This window comes from Echeneis naucrates, chromosome 24 (assembly GCF_900963305.1).
Source record: "Echeneis naucrates chromosome 24, fEcheNa1.1, whole genome shotgun sequence".
Classification (NCBI taxonomy): domain Eukaryota; kingdom Metazoa; phylum Chordata; class Actinopteri; order Carangiformes; family Echeneidae; genus Echeneis; species Echeneis naucrates.
The window spans coordinates 2,077,436-2,093,694 of NC_042534.1; the positions used below are offsets into that span (position 1 = coordinate 2,077,436).

The 16,259-nt window shown below is 41.6% G+C and overlaps 2 protein-coding genes across 3 annotated transcripts; one reads left to right on the top strand and one right to left on the bottom strand.

The window, feature by feature from the left end:
* The first annotated feature begins 804 nt into the window (after positions 1–804).
* fam89a (family with sequence similarity 89 member A) lies at positions 805–7,934 on the top strand. 2 transcript variants are annotated; one of them, XR_003840494.1, is made up of 3 exons: positions 805–1,173; positions 2,675–3,095; positions 3,208–7,934. XR_003840494.1 is itself a non-coding variant. In XM_029497044.1 (2 exons), the coding sequence occupies exons 1-2, from the start codon at positions 925–927 to the stop codon at positions 2,969–2,971; spliced, it is 546 nt and encodes a 181-aa protein (XP_029352904.1). In that variant the 5' UTR covers positions 805–924; the 3' UTR covers positions 2,972–7,934. The 2 variants fall into 2 exon arrangements, 1 of the variants encoding a protein (XP_029352904.1); XM_029497044.1 differs by having other exon boundaries at positions 2,675–7,934.
* A 3,558-nt stretch (positions 7,935–11,492) lies between these two features.
* Positions 11,493–15,530, bottom strand: arv1 (ARV1 fatty acid homeostasis modulator). Its single transcript, XM_029496531.1, has 5 exons — positions 15,394–15,530; positions 14,961–15,080; positions 14,599–14,752; positions 14,167–14,391; positions 11,493–12,451 (listed from the first exon to the last, which is right to left on the bottom strand). Exons 1-5 carry the CDS (start codon positions 15,523–15,525, stop codon positions 12,324–12,326), a joined length of 759 nt encoding a protein of 252 aa, XP_029352391.1. The 5' UTR covers positions 15,526–15,530; the 3' UTR covers positions 11,493–12,323.
* Between the last annotated feature and the right edge of the window lie 729 nt (positions 15,531–16,259).

Here is a 16,259-nt window from a genome sequence, read left to right on the forward strand (position 1 = left end):
AACCTGGAGCATCAAACCTTCAACAATCAGCCACAACAAGAGAGGAAGTTCAAGCTTCAAAATAAAGCCTGCAGGCGTGCAGTGTACTCAGATGATTTCAGTCTGGTCTGTATCGGTCTTGAAAGGCCAAACTTTTTCGGTCAAATGTCAAATATTTTTTTGGTATTGGGTAATAGTGAAGTTGCTGCATTTCTTCGTAGCAAAAGCAGAACCTTTGGGTCTTGGAAAGAGAAGATTAAAATGAACAAGCTTAATTAATAGCTGCAATTATCTTCCCGTAAAATGTGTTTTGAAAGTTTGTCATATATTTTGTGATGAAAGGTGTAAACATGTTGTCTTATTTATTTATTCTTTTACAATTTATCCTTAAAAGAAGAATCCTTGAAGTCCACTTTAACTTATATTATTATTGAACAATAATTTGCCCATCCCACCAGCCCTCCACATCAGACTAAAGCATTACACTCAATATGTCAAATACAATCTTTTGTTTTTATACGCATATACACAAATATGGAAAGGTTGGGGTTAGGGGTTAGTAAATGTATGTCTCAGGTTAAGTAACTCAGTATATGCTCTCACAAATAAAACTACACAAAAGACACACTGATGCTGAGTGAATTATTATGATTTATTTAAAACAAGAACTACTACTACTACTACTAATAATAATAATAATAATAATAATAATAATAATAGTTATTTTGACGCGTTCGTCAGAGGTGCTTTTATTTTTGTGGTCGCGCCGGAAGTCCTGTGACATCATCACGTCTCACTTGACGTGGCGTCGCGCGCAGAGAAAAGCTCCGGGCCGTTGCCTGGACGATCAGAGCTCAGACGGTCGGACGTCCCGAACGTTTGGACCGCGTTTCTGTCTTTTAGTTTAATTTTCCCCGGCTTCTTGAATCCAGAGGAACCGGGACGATGAACGGAAAGTCGGCCAACGGGACGCCGGGGGGGATGGCCTGCATCGAGGGGCTGCCCCCGCTGCCGAAGAGCCTGAGCGGCTTGCTGAACTCGAGCGGCGGCTCCTGGAGGGACATGGAGCGGATGTACGTGAAGAAGACGATGATCCAGGACGACCTGAGCCGGGGCAGGAACAACAACGACGGCCTGCTGGCCTCCAAGCCGGCCAACCTGGACGCTGCTCTGGCTCTCCTGCGGAAGGAGATGGTATGTTACCTCCCTCATGTTTTATTCGGCGCTTCGCCGTTACTTTCATCCCGACCGGCTTCCGTCCAGAGAACCTCGCGGGGAAACTCCACTTTTTTAGGTTGAACGGCTTTTGCGCAGACTTTAGCCGCTCTTTGTGCACCATTTTGGGGCTTTTTTGGAAAACGTTAACCCCGCTAAAAAATTCGGCATATAAAAACAACTACTCTGTTCTTCATAATTTAAAGAAAATATAAACTTTTCCACACGAATCCCCCTCCTGTATCCTACATAGTTTTCAGCCGGGGGGTATTAAAAGTAGAAAGACATTGTGAACATTATTTCTGTTTAAATAATCTTTTCTGGTGAGCCTCCTCAGACTCTGAGTTGTTGCGAGCATGAGAGGATAAAACGTGATTTTTAAAAATGGAGTCTGGCCTTTAACCAGACAAAGCAGGATCAGGATGGATGAGGCAAATTAAGCCGTTAGGCTTGTGCAGATTTTTATTCTAAGTTCGGTTTAATGCCTCTTAGCTTCAGTCCAAGTTTTGTTTTTGTTTTTTTTTTTTGTTTTGTTTTTTTTACCATGACGTGTGAGCCAGTAGGAAATCCTAAAGAGGACCTAATTCAGATGTTCCATTCAGAGAGGTGAGACACTTATTACACACCCTCGCCAGCAGCAGGCTTCATTATCATGCTGACTCTTAGTCTGACATGACAATAGCACAGTTCCTCATATGCAGTAATTTAGATGAAAACCATTGCTGAAACTCAACCCTTTTTTGCCTTTGGGTTTTTTTGTGACAGGCTTTCCTAAATCCTGTTTTGACCTCATGTGCTTTACTCTCCCAACGCCAAGCCCTCGACTCCAGGCTTACTGCTTCATAGCTGTTAATGTATTACTAAGAGTTTGCAGTTGTTTAATAAGTTGTCATTGCCCTATATTTTAGAAAGCTTGAGTCTCCACGCAGCTCTGTCTGCTGTTTGAACTGACTTTAACATGCACATCAGCCTGCTGTAGTTTGTTTGGAAGACAGTGCAGTGACCCCTGGGTTCGTTCTGCATTGTCAGCAGAGTGGTATGCAGTGGAAATGCCCTTTTCAACCCTGTTTGCAGTCAAATATCAAATTTGAATTTGTAACAGTATCAGCTGGGGCTATGAGAGAATCCAGTAAAATGTAATTTTATGTTTCGTAATCACAATGAGAATGCTTGGTTTACAAAAACAAATCTGATGAATGGTTTGCTCAGAAGGAATGTAATCAGCCATTATTTTAATAGTGTATTTGTCTTTAAGTTGCTTGAACTTTGTCCCTCTCTGTATTATTTTTGCTTACGTGACACTGAATAAATCTTTCTTTAGTTGTTTGATGGACTAAAAACACAATATGCTGACAAAATTACGATAGATTTGTTTTTCCACAGCGATCTAAAACAGCAGCTGAAACTGCTTTAAAATGCAAAATGAGTCCATCAGAAACGCGTCATACATTAATCAGGATTTTGCCGCCATCCTGTCCAGGTGGGTTTGCGTCAGCAGGACATGTCCCTGCTGTGCCAGCTGTGGTCACTGCACGAGTCCATCCAAGAGTACAAGGGCAGCTGCCAGGACCTGAGTGCCGCTTCCAGCCTCAGCATGATGGAGAACGGCTACTTTGACGAGGATGATGAGTATTACCCGGAGCCTGGCGCCACTCCCACCGGAGAGCAGCCGGACGGAGAGGTCGGAGACGGGACGGCCACAATGGAGGCAGCCAAGAATGGGTGCAGCAGCAGCGGCAAAGATGACAGCTGGGACTCCTTTCACGTCACCATCTGAGGCCTCACTCTCAGCATTTCTTTGCAGATGGAAAGACATTTTGAGGGTAACAGTCTGACGCTGGAGGAAACGTTGAGTGGCTCGGGGAACCTTTTCTCCTTGGAGTTAGTGACAGCAGCTCATGGTATCTCTTTACCCCAGTAGACTTGAAATGTAAAACTCCAGCTCAGAATGCACTCCTCCTCAGGTGAAACGTTTACCTGCTTGTGCTGCAGAAAGTTTTTTTGTTTTTGCAGTGTGACCAGGATCTTCATCAGACTGTGGAGCTGAGCGGCCAGCTGTGTTGACAAGAGACTCAAAAAAACACTCAGGAGTTGAGATGGATTGTATTTAAAGACTCCATATACTCAAAATTAGGCAATATATACAATGCATTTCTTTTTATAACCAGCTCTGCTGCTGCTTCTGTATCAAGTGGTTTTTGCTAACCAGTCACCCTTTTTGGCAGAAAGTTTTTTTTACATATTCAAAATATATGAACAAATTTTTATTATTTATTATATAATATAAAAAACAAGATATTTGCTTTTTCCTGTCACTCTCAGCGGACATTTGTGCTGCAGCTCTACCCAGGCACGATGATACAGCATTTACAGGCTGGACGTCGCAAGAAATGGGACTTGAAAAGTGGACACAGCGGTTGGGATTTCTAAACCCTGCGAGCAATGTCGCGGATGGAAAGTGTGTGTGTGTGAGTGAGTGTGTGTGTGTGTGTGTGCGTGCGTGCGTGCGTGCGTGCGTGCATTACTTGTAAGTGGTGAAATCATTCATTTACGTAAATCCGGGGGAAGATGCTGTCAGACTTAAAAGAATGGGGGTTTAACAAAAAAGGGTGGAGACCTCCAACTTGTTTATGAGCAGGATCAAGGCTGGCATTTATTTCTTTTTTTTTTTGTACTTGTTTGTTTGTTTTTCTGTCTCAGACGGAGCAGATAGTTACTCTGAAAATGTGAATTGCTCAAAATGCTGGAAACAGTAAAAAAAAACTTTTGCGTAGGTGAAAAAGCTGGAAGCTCTGTGTGTCAGGACAGATACAGTTGTGCGCTTCTCTGAACCTCAAAGCTGCCGCTGCTTGAAAACATTAAGGCATTAGTATGTGGAAGGGCCAGACTACAGACCAGAAAGGCTCATTCCACACAGCATTCCAGGTTGTTATGGCCGTTTATCTTATTAATAAAAATGTTTTACTCACAAGTTGATTGCTCTGAAACAAGCAGCTGCTCCTCCATCTCAGCTGTTAATTTGTTGAGAGCAGTATTATTATAATCAATGGAATTGAGCCAACACTGAAAATAAATGCTAATTATCTCAGAAAGCTCAAATTAATTGGCAGAAATTCATCATGTCAATATATATAAATTAAAAAAAAAAACATAGGTCGACCTTTCATGTAATTTACTCTCACTAGTTGGATCGTATTCTCTTTCACAGCTTTGGCCTTGATGGTTAATCAGAGGTGCATAGATCTGTTTGCCCCATGGGGGTGAATGAGTTTGAGAAGTTTTGTTGTGTTTTGTTGGAGGTTTAGGGGAGTTGTGTTGACAAGGAAGCTTCCTGATGGATGATGGTCTTCAAATCAAACACAAAGCTGGAGAGCCAAACCTGACAACACTAATCAGCTGAATACAGGGTACATTCATAATAATACCTTTATAGTTGCCTACAGAAGGATCTTAACAAACACACATATATAATTGATTTTTATATCATTTTCATCACATCTGCAAAGCAACAGGCTTCTGATTAACTAACCTGAAGCTCATCTGAAAACTGTAGCAGGGACTTTCCATAACAGTAGAGGGAATGGAACAGTGGGTGGGCCCAGTCTTTAGACACCTTCAGTTCTCCGGTTGCAGCTTGAAGCATCTTGATTGACTTTTTAACAAAGCCTCCTCAGACACAGCCTTACTTCAAACTCTGGGTTTGTTGTCTCTTTTGGTTGTTGTGTGCCGCATATCTTACGGCAGGCAAAGACATCTGGATGTGTGAATATTCTTACTTCTTATACTCGTATGAATGGTCTTCCTTAACAGCTCAACTCTGCAGCGAAGGTCTGAGCTGGACCGCGACTGATCTGCCACTCCAACCGCAATATGCTGTCAGAACACAGCACCGCTTTCAGAAGGAATTTAATATTTTTTTGTCATGTGTTGATGTTGTCTCTGTACAGATCATATGACATCATCTGTTCATAGACTGGTCCGCTACATGTGTGCTTATGGAACACAAACCAAAGAAAGTACAGCGCTCAAAATGAAATGTATTCGGTTTATGGTGCTGAAGAAAACAACTTAAAGGTACAGTTCATCACCCTAACCCTGATGTCTTGAAGAATGTCTTCAAAAGTCGTTTTGCACTCATAGAAACACCAACGTGACACAAAATACTTGAGACCCAAGTCCACTCTTATGGTGACACTGCTATCACCGACTGACGCAGGAAAATCTAAACGATTTGATTCTTAAACGCTAACACCATTTGTCTAAAGAGTTCGAAGTCGTAGGTGCAGTAACACTAAAAAGTTACCGCAGCAGTGAGTAGTCTGACATTTTGGGAGATCTGTCCATTTGCTTTTTTGCCTGAGAGTGAAATAAGATCGATATCACCATTGTGTGTGTTTATGAATCTGTGGTTATGGTTAGTCTAGCACAATACCTCGAAAGATGAGGGAACGCCTAATCTTTCCCTCTCTGGCAATAACAAAATCCACCTACCAGCATCTCTGAGATGAAGTTTAAAACCAATGTGTGGATTTACTGGAAATGTGCAGCACTTAAAGAAAGCGACAAGAAAGCAAATGGATAAATTTTCTAAAATGTCGAATTGTCTCCTCTTTGCTAAAATGAGAATCTTGTGGATTATTTCCTCTTTTCTCTGATCAGAGTTGGGTATCTTTATATCTGAGATGCATCTGCCTGTTTCTCTCTACCACGTAGAAACCAATGGTTTCCTGATTTACTAAGTTGAATTGAATGTTTTATTTGGTGTGGATATGTTTTTAGTCCACAGAGGGCCAGTGTTTTATGAAACCAAACACTTCATCAGAACAGGTAAAACCTGGGTCTGGATCAGTCCAATTCCCCATTCAGAGTTTTGTCACTATAACCTGCCGCTGATCTGAAACTCAAATCAAATGAGATCAAACAATCTAACCAAGTATTTATTAAAAAAGGTATTTTTATTGGATGTCTACACAATGAGTGCCTTTAAGACTGTTTGTTGTCTGACTTGCTTGACATGGACTTGGATTTTAAAGCTGTAGTATTTCTGATGTGATGACTTAAAAAGCCCCCCTTAATCCTCAGCGAATGCTTTAACGTCACTGTTTCAGATGTTTCAATGTCTGAGAAACCAAATGTTGCCAAATGTTCCTCCAGCACAAATCCAGAAAATCCCACAAAAAGCCGAATTAAAAGGTGTGTGACGAGGTTTGGATAAAGGTGTTTGCTCAGTGAAAAGGCCCCAGGCTCGCTGGGTTTTTTGACTTTCTGGTTTATTTAAACTCCTTTGTGCGGTAGTTTTCCCATAGACTTCAACACAATTTGATTCTTTTTTTTGTTTGTTTGTTTGTTTGTTTGTTTGACTATAGATGTTGCCCCCTGAATGTCATTAGATACAATTCATGTTTAAGGTATTTCACCTTTGACGTCCACTTTTATAGACAGTTTAAAAAATGCTCCCACGTTGATATTTCACTCCAGCGTTACTATGAACTATAAAAGCTCAGGGAAGCTAAACCAGAAATTCAAATGAGCTCTAAATGGAACAAAGGGTGATTAGTATGGATGTCAAAATCAACATTAATCCTCTACATGCTGCAGCTTTAACTTCCAAAACTGGTATCAGCCTTAAAACCAGTCATGTCATTTGCAAACGGAGCCACGTGGTGCAATCGAGCCGCTGTGGTTTAGCACTTATTCGTTTATTTTGGGCTGTTATGTTTCAAATCCCCCCAAAACTCCAATCACCTGATCCCGTTTGAGTCGGTCTTCATTACAGACACACAAAAGAGTCTGAAAGAAGCTTAAACACCAGCAAACAGCACCCAAAATTCGCCCCAAATAGTCTGTGCTTTGTACTGTTAAACTCCCCAACCCCTCTATTTTCATGAGATTATTGGATGTGTAATTTGGTGATGCCTTCTCAGGGTCAATTTTGTGGCTCACTGTTGTTTTGTGTTATTGGCTCTTTAAAAGAAATTATCAATATGTGATCACCTTCAAGGGTAAAAAAAAAAAAATCCTAAAACACAGTTGTAATGTAACACTTTGTTATATTGTTGTGTTTTCTTGTGACACAACGTGCAGTCCTACAATATGCAGCCACAGTGGAAATTGTAAATGTTGGTTTTTGTCGTTGATCAGAAAGGGAGGACTTCTTTCTACAGGCACCATTTTTTTTTTTTTTTTGCACCAAATTTGAACAATCATACGGGGAATGTTCCTACATAAAGTGGCCTCAATACACCAGAATGCAACACAACCATGAAAATACGATGTGTGTTGAGTTTAGTCCGGGTTACCGCTGTAATCAGACATGCCTCAGCCTTCGCACCCCTGCTTTGAAATGCATTCTGGGACATATAGGAAGTAAGTGGAAGTGGGTGCAGACATCAGTTTAATTTTAGCTCATAAATCAGCAAAGAGAAAGAAAGATTACACTGAATAATCAGATTATAATCCACCTTTTCTACGGAGCAGCTTGTGGCTGTTAAATTTGGTAACTTAATGAGACCAGAATCGTTTGCACTTCATACAATAACCATTTGTTAAATCACTGTGGGTTCTGTGTTGTGTAGACAAAACGTGTGACAGCCGTGTTGTTACCATCCTTCATTTTCTCATTAATGTTCTTTTAGTCCATGAATGACTAAACTACTGTTCCTTTGGACAATAGACTCAGTGCTTTCCTCTTATAGTTATTATACTGATATTAATTTAATAAAGTGATCCCATACATTTCAGATGAAGTTTCCTCTTTTTTTTTTTTTTTTATTCCTCTCTCTGAAATAATGTATTTGCAGAAATGAGATGAAATAAATCAGACTAGGGTTTGTGCTAAAGGTTTTAGTGAGCTGCCTGGAACAGTCTGAGTTTATTTTGAGAAGCGTATTGAGCATATTTGAATCTTTTAGCGAAAATGGCTTAGAACTGAGGCTTCTGTGGTTTAAGACATTGAATAAGAGCTGGAGGTCATTGAAGCCGTGACAGAAGAGAAAAAGTCAAATCATCGAAGTGAGCTGGACTCAACCTCTGGGAACACTGAATGGCTGTGCTTGCTTTCAAAATGTTCCTGAGATATTTGGGTATGAAGGTAGTGAAGTGAAAAAGAAAGATGTAAAAACATCCGCTACGATCAGCGAACTGCTTTCCGAGACCAAAGTGCAGCCCTCCCTCCGCTGCCCCACTTCTTTCGTCTCTTCCTGAATGCATTTCTGACCTGCATTTAAATGCACCGATCTGCATTTTGGTCTTTAGTCTCCCTCCTCCTGTTTTAATTGATCTTTTCTGCAGCAGGATGTGACAGCAAGAAACTATTGATGGCGATAGCTCTGTGTACACTTTCATACTCGGAGGCTCTAATGAAATTCTCACAAACCTCCCCAAGAGGCTGCAGAAATAGGTCATGCTACTGTTGTTTAAGAAAGAAGAAAGGGAGGGGGCGTCCATTCAGCATAGTTGTTTTCTGCCATCACGTTGTGACAGCTCTCCATTCAGAATCAGGAGCAGGTTCTGCCTCCAAAGAGGACGGACTCAGCTCCGTGAGGAAAATCAAACCCCATTTTGATATTCTCTCTGCATCCAGGCCTGTTTTTACTGAAGGTAGGTCTTCAGTGTGCAGATCTGAAGGCCGTGTTTTCCCTCTCTGGTCTCGTGCTTACTCTCTGAGCGTCTGTTGGGAGATTAGAGCAGATTAACATAATCTTGTATGAGTGAGCAAATCCAAGGTGCATCACTCTCTCTAGGCTGCCGGTCTGAGCTGGACTGTGAGGACCAGCAGAAGGTGAAAGCCGTGCTGCTGCTGCCTGTAATATGGAGGATGTTGTTCTTTTTCAGACTGAAAACTGATGTCTGATATTTTTTGTTGTGATTCCAGAGACCAACACACATCTGGCCCACATACAGGCTGATGGTCCGATGTGTCCTGTCCATCTGTTTCCTTTGTGCTGACCTTTCTTGTTGAATCTGTCACAGTCTGATTATCTTCAGTCTTCAGCTGGCGTCCTGACTCCGCTGCACAGGAACAGCTCGTTCTTGGTAATTATCTTTTCACCCTGTGGGGCTGCTTTATATGACAAGTTGTCAGCGTCATGAACAAAGATGGAAGATCTCCTCAGATCTTTTCATTCGAACTGCTCCCCTTCAGTCCAAATCATGTTATGTCATCGACAAAGAGCCAGTTGGTCGATGTTTTAATCTGGGAATAGCTGCCGATTGATCGACTGTGGCCTCCAGCCCGAAGTGATCAATAACCCCTGCTCCATCTTTCAGCAAAGGCAGAAGGAAGGAAGATCTGACTCCAGGTCCTCACCCACTGATACCGACCTGGCTAATGGCTGCGAGGTCACTGTTTGGTAATCTGATTAGTCAGGCTCACGTTAGACTGCTGCATTCCGCAGTAATTGACCAACGCTTTCCAAACCCCACATTTAGAAACTCAGTCAGCATTCCACTCATCCAGGAGAGTCAAACGCTGCTGGGGAAAGTTACACTGATAAATTAGAAGCTCATTTTCATGGTTGGTTACACTTTTGTGTGTAAGTTGTAGAACGACTAAGATTTGTGGTTTGAGGAAGACACTCATTTATTTTGGTACTGCCGTTTGTTATGTTATTTTGGTATTAAAAACTTTCCCTAGAGACGTGAGAACAGGTCCACCCAGAGTTAGTACACTTAGCAAACATTCCACATTCATGTGCTGTCTGCTCAGCTATTCAGACCTGTAACAACATGCGTCCATGAGCAGAGGTTACACACAGACACACACACACACACTCACATGCATGCACAAAATCAAATAATCAGACAAATTCTGAGCAATGTTGTCTTGGTACAAACATTTTTTCTTCTTCGGTTCAGATTATAATTGCTGAAATGTTCATTTACAGTGTTTCTCAACAGCTTGTGGCAACTCGCTCTGCAAGTTTTACATAATTCATCACAGAAACATTCCCCTCCCACATCTTAATTACATAAGACTCAACTTCATTAATCATCCTTTCTTCAAGAAATATAGGGTGTTTATTATTTTTGGGGCGTATGGACCTACAGTTGACACCATCAAGATGATGATTACTTTAAAGGATATTTAAACACTCCAACAGCAAGAGGGCACTTCTCCTTCAACAAGGAGTCAAATCAGCTTATAAACTCAGAGCCACAATTAATGGAAATCACATTGTGGTCCAGTGAAATATCCAAACCACAGCTATTTTTGATTCAAAACGTGAAATGTGTCAACATTATCGTGTGTTGGCGGCATCATAAGTGTTCTGAAGCCGCAGCTGTGACTGCGGATCATTTTTTTGATGAGGAAATGTTAGTTTGGTCCAAAACCATCAAAAATCTAACACAAGCGTTGCAACTGATAACACATCTACCAACATAAACACAATATAATCATTCACATATAATACAGCACTTTTTTAAATACCTGCGATATGCAAATAAATTATGTTTACAGATATTTCTGTGTTTTGATCTAATTTTTGTTGAACCTTCTATCCAACCAAAATGTTTGTTTAAATGTGGTGAATAAAATTTAAAGGCCACCACATTTTTGATACAAACAACTTAGAAACATTTTAATAATAATTTTTTAGGGCTTCTGAGATTTGGATATTCTGTGGATTTGTCCAAAGTAAAATTCCCACTATATTTAATTAAATTCTACAGGCAGGAAAGATTTTATGTGCCTCCTAGAATGATGAGCAGTAACTGTAGTGGAAACTCCTAAAAGAATAAAGAAAAAAAGAAATATCTTATCGCAATAAAAACAAGAAGAAGGGACAGAATAAAGCAACAGGAGAACAGATAATCTGTTTCTGGCTGATTACCCAAATGTCACTAAACTGATGACATGTGCGGCAAGTTTAGAAACTCGATCCGTGAAAACCCTGAGAGTCCGTCACATTCCGCTCTGACACTGTGTGAAAACATCAGGACGTCTTGGCAGGGCGCGTCCTCTGTCAGCAGCCACAGCTGGTTTCGTTCAGAAAGAATTCGACCTCGCCTTCAGTCACACACGCCCGGCTGTGGAGCAGTTTGTGACCACAACGCACTGCCCCCTTATACTGTAGGTAAACACAGTGAGTAAAATCCCCTCATTCCTCTTCTAGTTTACCTGCTGCTTTCACCATCAGATCATTTTAGTCCAACTGTACAGCCCGTGGCACATAAATGCCTCCAGTGTGGTTTCCTGTGATGGCGTAAGTGTTCATTTTAGAGATTTCTGCTTCAGATGGATGGAGGTACAACTCCTTATCGGCACAACGTGACCACTTTGACAAAGATTTGGGTCAGTTATTGGTTCCAACTGTTCTTATTTACACATTGTAAATGACATTTAGGTTTTTTTTTTTTGTTTTTGTTTTTTTTTTACATCAATTCAATAAACATTTATAATAACTGATTGCAGGGCCTTTGCCCAGTTACCAATTGGATATGAAAGCCCCATCTGTCTGTGTTTTCATTAGCTGACTATTTATTTCTGTCCTGGCCTATGGGTCATGTCAGAGGGGTAAATAAGTAAAGAGGTCAATAATGTCTGCCTTTATTACCCATTTATCTTACGTGTGCGTGAGGACGGAAAGCACTTCACCAGTGAGCTAAAGAATGTGAGGAGTGCTGGCTGGAGCTTGTCCAAACAAAGAAGCAGTTATTGTCCATTTACAACCTGGAGGCCTGTGTTTGTGTCATTCCTGGAGAGCAGCCCTGGAATTAGAGCACGTGAAAGAGTAATTCAGATGGCGGGATGATCCCATGTTGTAGTTCCTCTCCTGGGCCCCATTCTTTAACGTAATCAACTCGAACAAAAAGATCTCCCTGGAATCTTGACCATGATTACAGCGTTCCCATTTCTCCTGCATGACCCTCTTATATAGTTACTCTTCTTCTTGGGGGGGAAAACTATGTTGTCTCACCCTTTTTCATGTGCATTTAAAACTCCACCCCCCTCAAAAAAAAAAAATACAAGCCATCCCGATTTCTGAGAGATAAGTCTTTCATCTGCTGGAGCTTTAACACTTTTGAAGTGGTGCTTCTTGCCATGCAGGGAGCTTCTTGTGTTTCTAGTTGTTTTGAAATCAACAACACCACGTTCATCCCTGAGAGAAGTGACGTATTTTAGTCGCTCAGTCAAAGGTCAACATGTCCTGGATGCTCCAGGGCAGCTTCCTACAGGCCTGGGCCACACAGGTCTCTGACAGGAGGCCTAAACACACCGCCATGAGAGACAGACGTCTACTGCTGTTCAGGATCACTGAAAGAGACAAGGATGAGAAAATCTGAAACACACAGTTATGGTGCTTTACAATGAAAATCCCAAACCACACAGAAACCAAACAAATCCAGCTGCTGATAAGATCAGTTAATCTACAACTTTATCAGCAGACCGTGCTTCCTGTTCGTGCACCAACACATACAGTCAATATGAAAACTTTAAAGAGCAGCAGTGAAAAGACGGAATTTGCTACATCGCTGCACTTGGCATCAGTTATGGTGAAACCTTCGCTCTATTAATACACAGCGGAGAAAACTCCTCATCAGAGCAGCAGACCATAAAACACTCAACAACATCTCATTGTTCGCTGTGAAAGGGCTCGCTGCCCAAAACGATGGGCAGATTTTTGTTTCCAGAGCTGTTGGCTACCGAGAAAAGAATCGTACAGTGCATGAAACGTGGACCCAAACCTTTTTGTTATGTAATGCACTGATTGTCCGGGTGCAGGGGAGATTTCCACACAAAGGGGGAGTTAGTTGCCACCTGCTGGTGGTTTTTAAATGTTGCCTGAGGAATGGAGCACCAGAACATCCCTGATGTCATCTGGAGGACAAGTTGCTCCGCTTCAGGACCAAGTCAAATGAAAAATGACTCCTGTGGTGGTTGCTTGTTTGACTCCTGACCAAATGGACTATTTACTACACAGCCAGCTCCTCAACTCTGTCCAAAACGTATCTACTTCTCTTCTTGGTCAGTTTTAGATGATATGGAAATGAAAATAAAGGCACTAACACTGTCATCACGTGGACAATAAGAGGTTGGTGCTCTCCCCCTCTGTCAGGCCTCTGTCTCATCCTTTTCTCTCTTGCTTTTTCAGAAAGCAACACAGCACCCAGAAGAAACACTGCACTGGGGTTATGAGCCAGGCAGCCCTTAAAAAGCCACCGCCTCATCTCTTTTAATCTCTCTCACCACTGACGTGCCCTCTGGTTTTGTTTTTTTTTTGTATTCAACACTTTCACTCTTTATTATTTCCTCCTGATTTTAGTGATAGTGTGTCCTGTTGTGTCCTGTGTTATCACTGCTTGCCATGCTTTTCCTTCGTCACAGTCTGAGTCCAGAGATAGTTCCTGTCCATAATCTGACTGTCCTTCAACAGTCAACAGGATTTATGTGTAAGGCAAAAAGAGGAGTGACTCGCTCACGAAAACATCAGTTTCAGTCCACCCCCCTCCTCTCGCTCTGACAGTCCAAAGGTTTTTTGTTTTTTTTTTACAGCCATGAAAACAAGCAGCTGTGACACTGACCCCAGTGACGTGTCTACTGATTGATCTCCTCCTCCTCCTGCATGGGCACATGTTTGTGTCACTAGTGATACTTGGTTATATATGAAAAATTCTGGTAAAGTAAACTTAACTTAATATTAAACATGCTGGATCAGGTATCTCATGTATCTGTTGTTTTTCAGTTTCCTTCATTTCATGAAGGTTCCTACTTTTTATTTCAATCTATCTTTTGAAAAGCCTGATGACGTCACTAGAAGGATCAAATTTTCAAAATTCAATCTGTGGGATCCATTAATGTGTTCGTTCAACAGCAAAACTTATTTCAAGACACAAACTGCTTCTTTTTTCAGAAGAAACTGGTTTCAAAGAAACTTGTTCACCGAGATTCCAACGATGTCAACTATTGGCAGATATCTGAAACCTGTAACTTTGATGAATCAGCTCCCCAAACTCAAACTGTTCTCCTACCTCTGATAGCCTGTGAGTTTGAAGTGAGCACGAACAGTTTGATGAGGCCCAGGCAGAGCGGGGAGTAGTCATGCTCCCAGATGACAGCAGGGATGAGGAGGACCTTCCCGTAGCAGGACAGCAGCAGGGCTCTGATGAGCAGGCTGAGGTTGAGGCTCCCACCCTGCAGGCGATCCACCACCACCCAAAGGAACCACAGGACACTGCCGCAGAATGCTGAGAGCTCTACAGGACCAACAGAAGGACATATCAGAGAGTCTGGCCCTGAACCAAATAACACAGACAGGCTTATTTGAGGCTATTCATTTAATATATCTATAAATGGACAGAAACAATAATAGATTCACTTATTCATCAGCTCATTTGACACTGCAGCCAATCACGTGATCAGAAATACGAGTGAGGTCTGGTTCTACCACCGTATTATCTTACCGAGGGCAGCCAATCCAAACATGCTGTAAAAGTCCCATTCCTTGGTGTACCTGATGATGTCAGCAGGGTCACCACTGTGCTCGGAGCCGTGCAGCAGAGACCACCGGAGGTACGCCTCGCACAGCAGGCAGAACACACACAACTTCCAGTGGATCTACAGAGGCGGAGGAAGAGATGCACGTGAAGGCAGACACTCATAATGACACGAGGACAACAAAGCTGAATGTGATGACAGAATACCTGAGTAGGACAAATTAAACATTCGCATCTTTAATCTTAGTAACTGCTGGGAGTGATGGTGGGCTCCAATCATCAGAAACGCAGACAGTTACACTTCCAACTTAAAATAACAGATTACTCACATTCAAGCTGGTGTTGAACAGGATGTGTCTGAAAGCCTGTGTCTTGCACAAAATGGCATCAATCAAGATGATAACAGGGTCATACTCTATGTACTTGTCCACTGTTTTTTTGCAGAACTCCTGGAAAAACAGACACAGAGGCAAAGCCAAACATTTATACTTATTTATATGCTGTTGTTTGAGCTGGATCAAGAGGGACGATCCAAATAATGCGTCTTTATAATGAATTATCTGTTCAGATAGTTCAGCTATAAGCCAACCCAAACAACTGGAAACACGTTACTCACACGCTGATCTTTATGCATAAGTACATGCTAAATAGTTTAATTACAGAAAGGAGCAAGAAGAAACAGCTAAGTTACACAAACAGCCTCGTTAGCCAGCGTCCTCGTCACAAACAACAACAAATCTAAGACGTTCATTGTTAACGCACACATATAGTTATCTTCAGGATCCCGTTGTTGTAATCCCGATGCAGCTCTGTGGCCTTTTCGTTGCATTCAACACACCTAAAGACAGTTTTGCCCATTATTTCCTCTGTGAACGAAGCAAAAGCTGCTAGCATGTGAGGCGCTGTGACCGGAAACACAGCGGCTTCACACAGCACCCCCCTTCAGAATAAAAGCGTTGATTTTTCATGAACCAATGGCCTCATGAACTCTCCAGTTTGTTGGACTTTGTTGAGCTATAATTTACTCAGGTGTGGCATTTAATGTCAAAAATGTAATCATAGCAGTCATGTAGGGCAACAATTTTATAGCTTCTTCTGCTCTACATTAGTTTTATTTGGACACGTATCTCTTGCTACTAACAGTCACTTCAAATGTATATTTTAATTATACACAAACCCAATGATGATTTTATAAAACAAAAAGTCACATTGCTATAGTGTATCAATACAAATACCACTGTGGACTTTGATTATTATTACATTGTATAATTATTAATTTGATGCATTGTGATTTTTCAAGAAAGGATCAGAATACTCCTTCAACACTGACTAAACTGTGTTATTCCATAAAAACGTGTAGTAGGTATTCAATGAAAATGAAATAGATAGATAGATTAAAAAGGTGTGCAGAATATTTACAAAACAGGTGCTGTGTAATAAATACCAATAACCGTTTTAATCTGAAAGGCGTAAACCTTGTCATTTGATTGGCCCGTGTGGAGACTTGACGCTGGACTGACCGGTTTGACAGCCGCAGAGCATGCCGGGACTTGTAGTGTTTGTTTGTGTGTGTGCGTATGCGTATGTGTGCGTGTGTGCGTGTGTGTGTGTGTGTGTGTGTGCGTGCG

Excerpts from the sequence above, each read along its gene's own strand:
- fam89a (XM_029497044.1), top strand. The coding sequence starts at position 925 with ATGAACGGAAAGTCGGCCAACGGGACGCCGGGGGGGATGGCCTGCATC. Across the intron at positions 1,174-2,674 it reads CTCTCCTGCGGAAGGAGATG|GTGGGTTTGCGTCAGCAGGA; the intron begins GTATGTTACCTC and ends CATCCTGTCCAG.
- arv1 (XM_029496531.1), bottom strand. The coding sequence starts at position 15,525 with ATGCTAGCAGCTTTTGCTTCGTTCACAGAGGAAATAATGGGCAAAACT. Across the intron at positions 14,753-14,960 it reads TGTTCAACACCAGCTTGAAT|ATCCACTGGAAGTTGTGTGT; the intron begins GTGAGTAATCTG and ends CCGCCTCTGTAG. Across the intron at positions 14,392-14,598 it reads GTTTGGATTGGCTGCCCTCG|AGCTCTCAGCATTCTGCGGC; the intron begins GTAAGATAATAC and ends TTGGTCCTGTAG.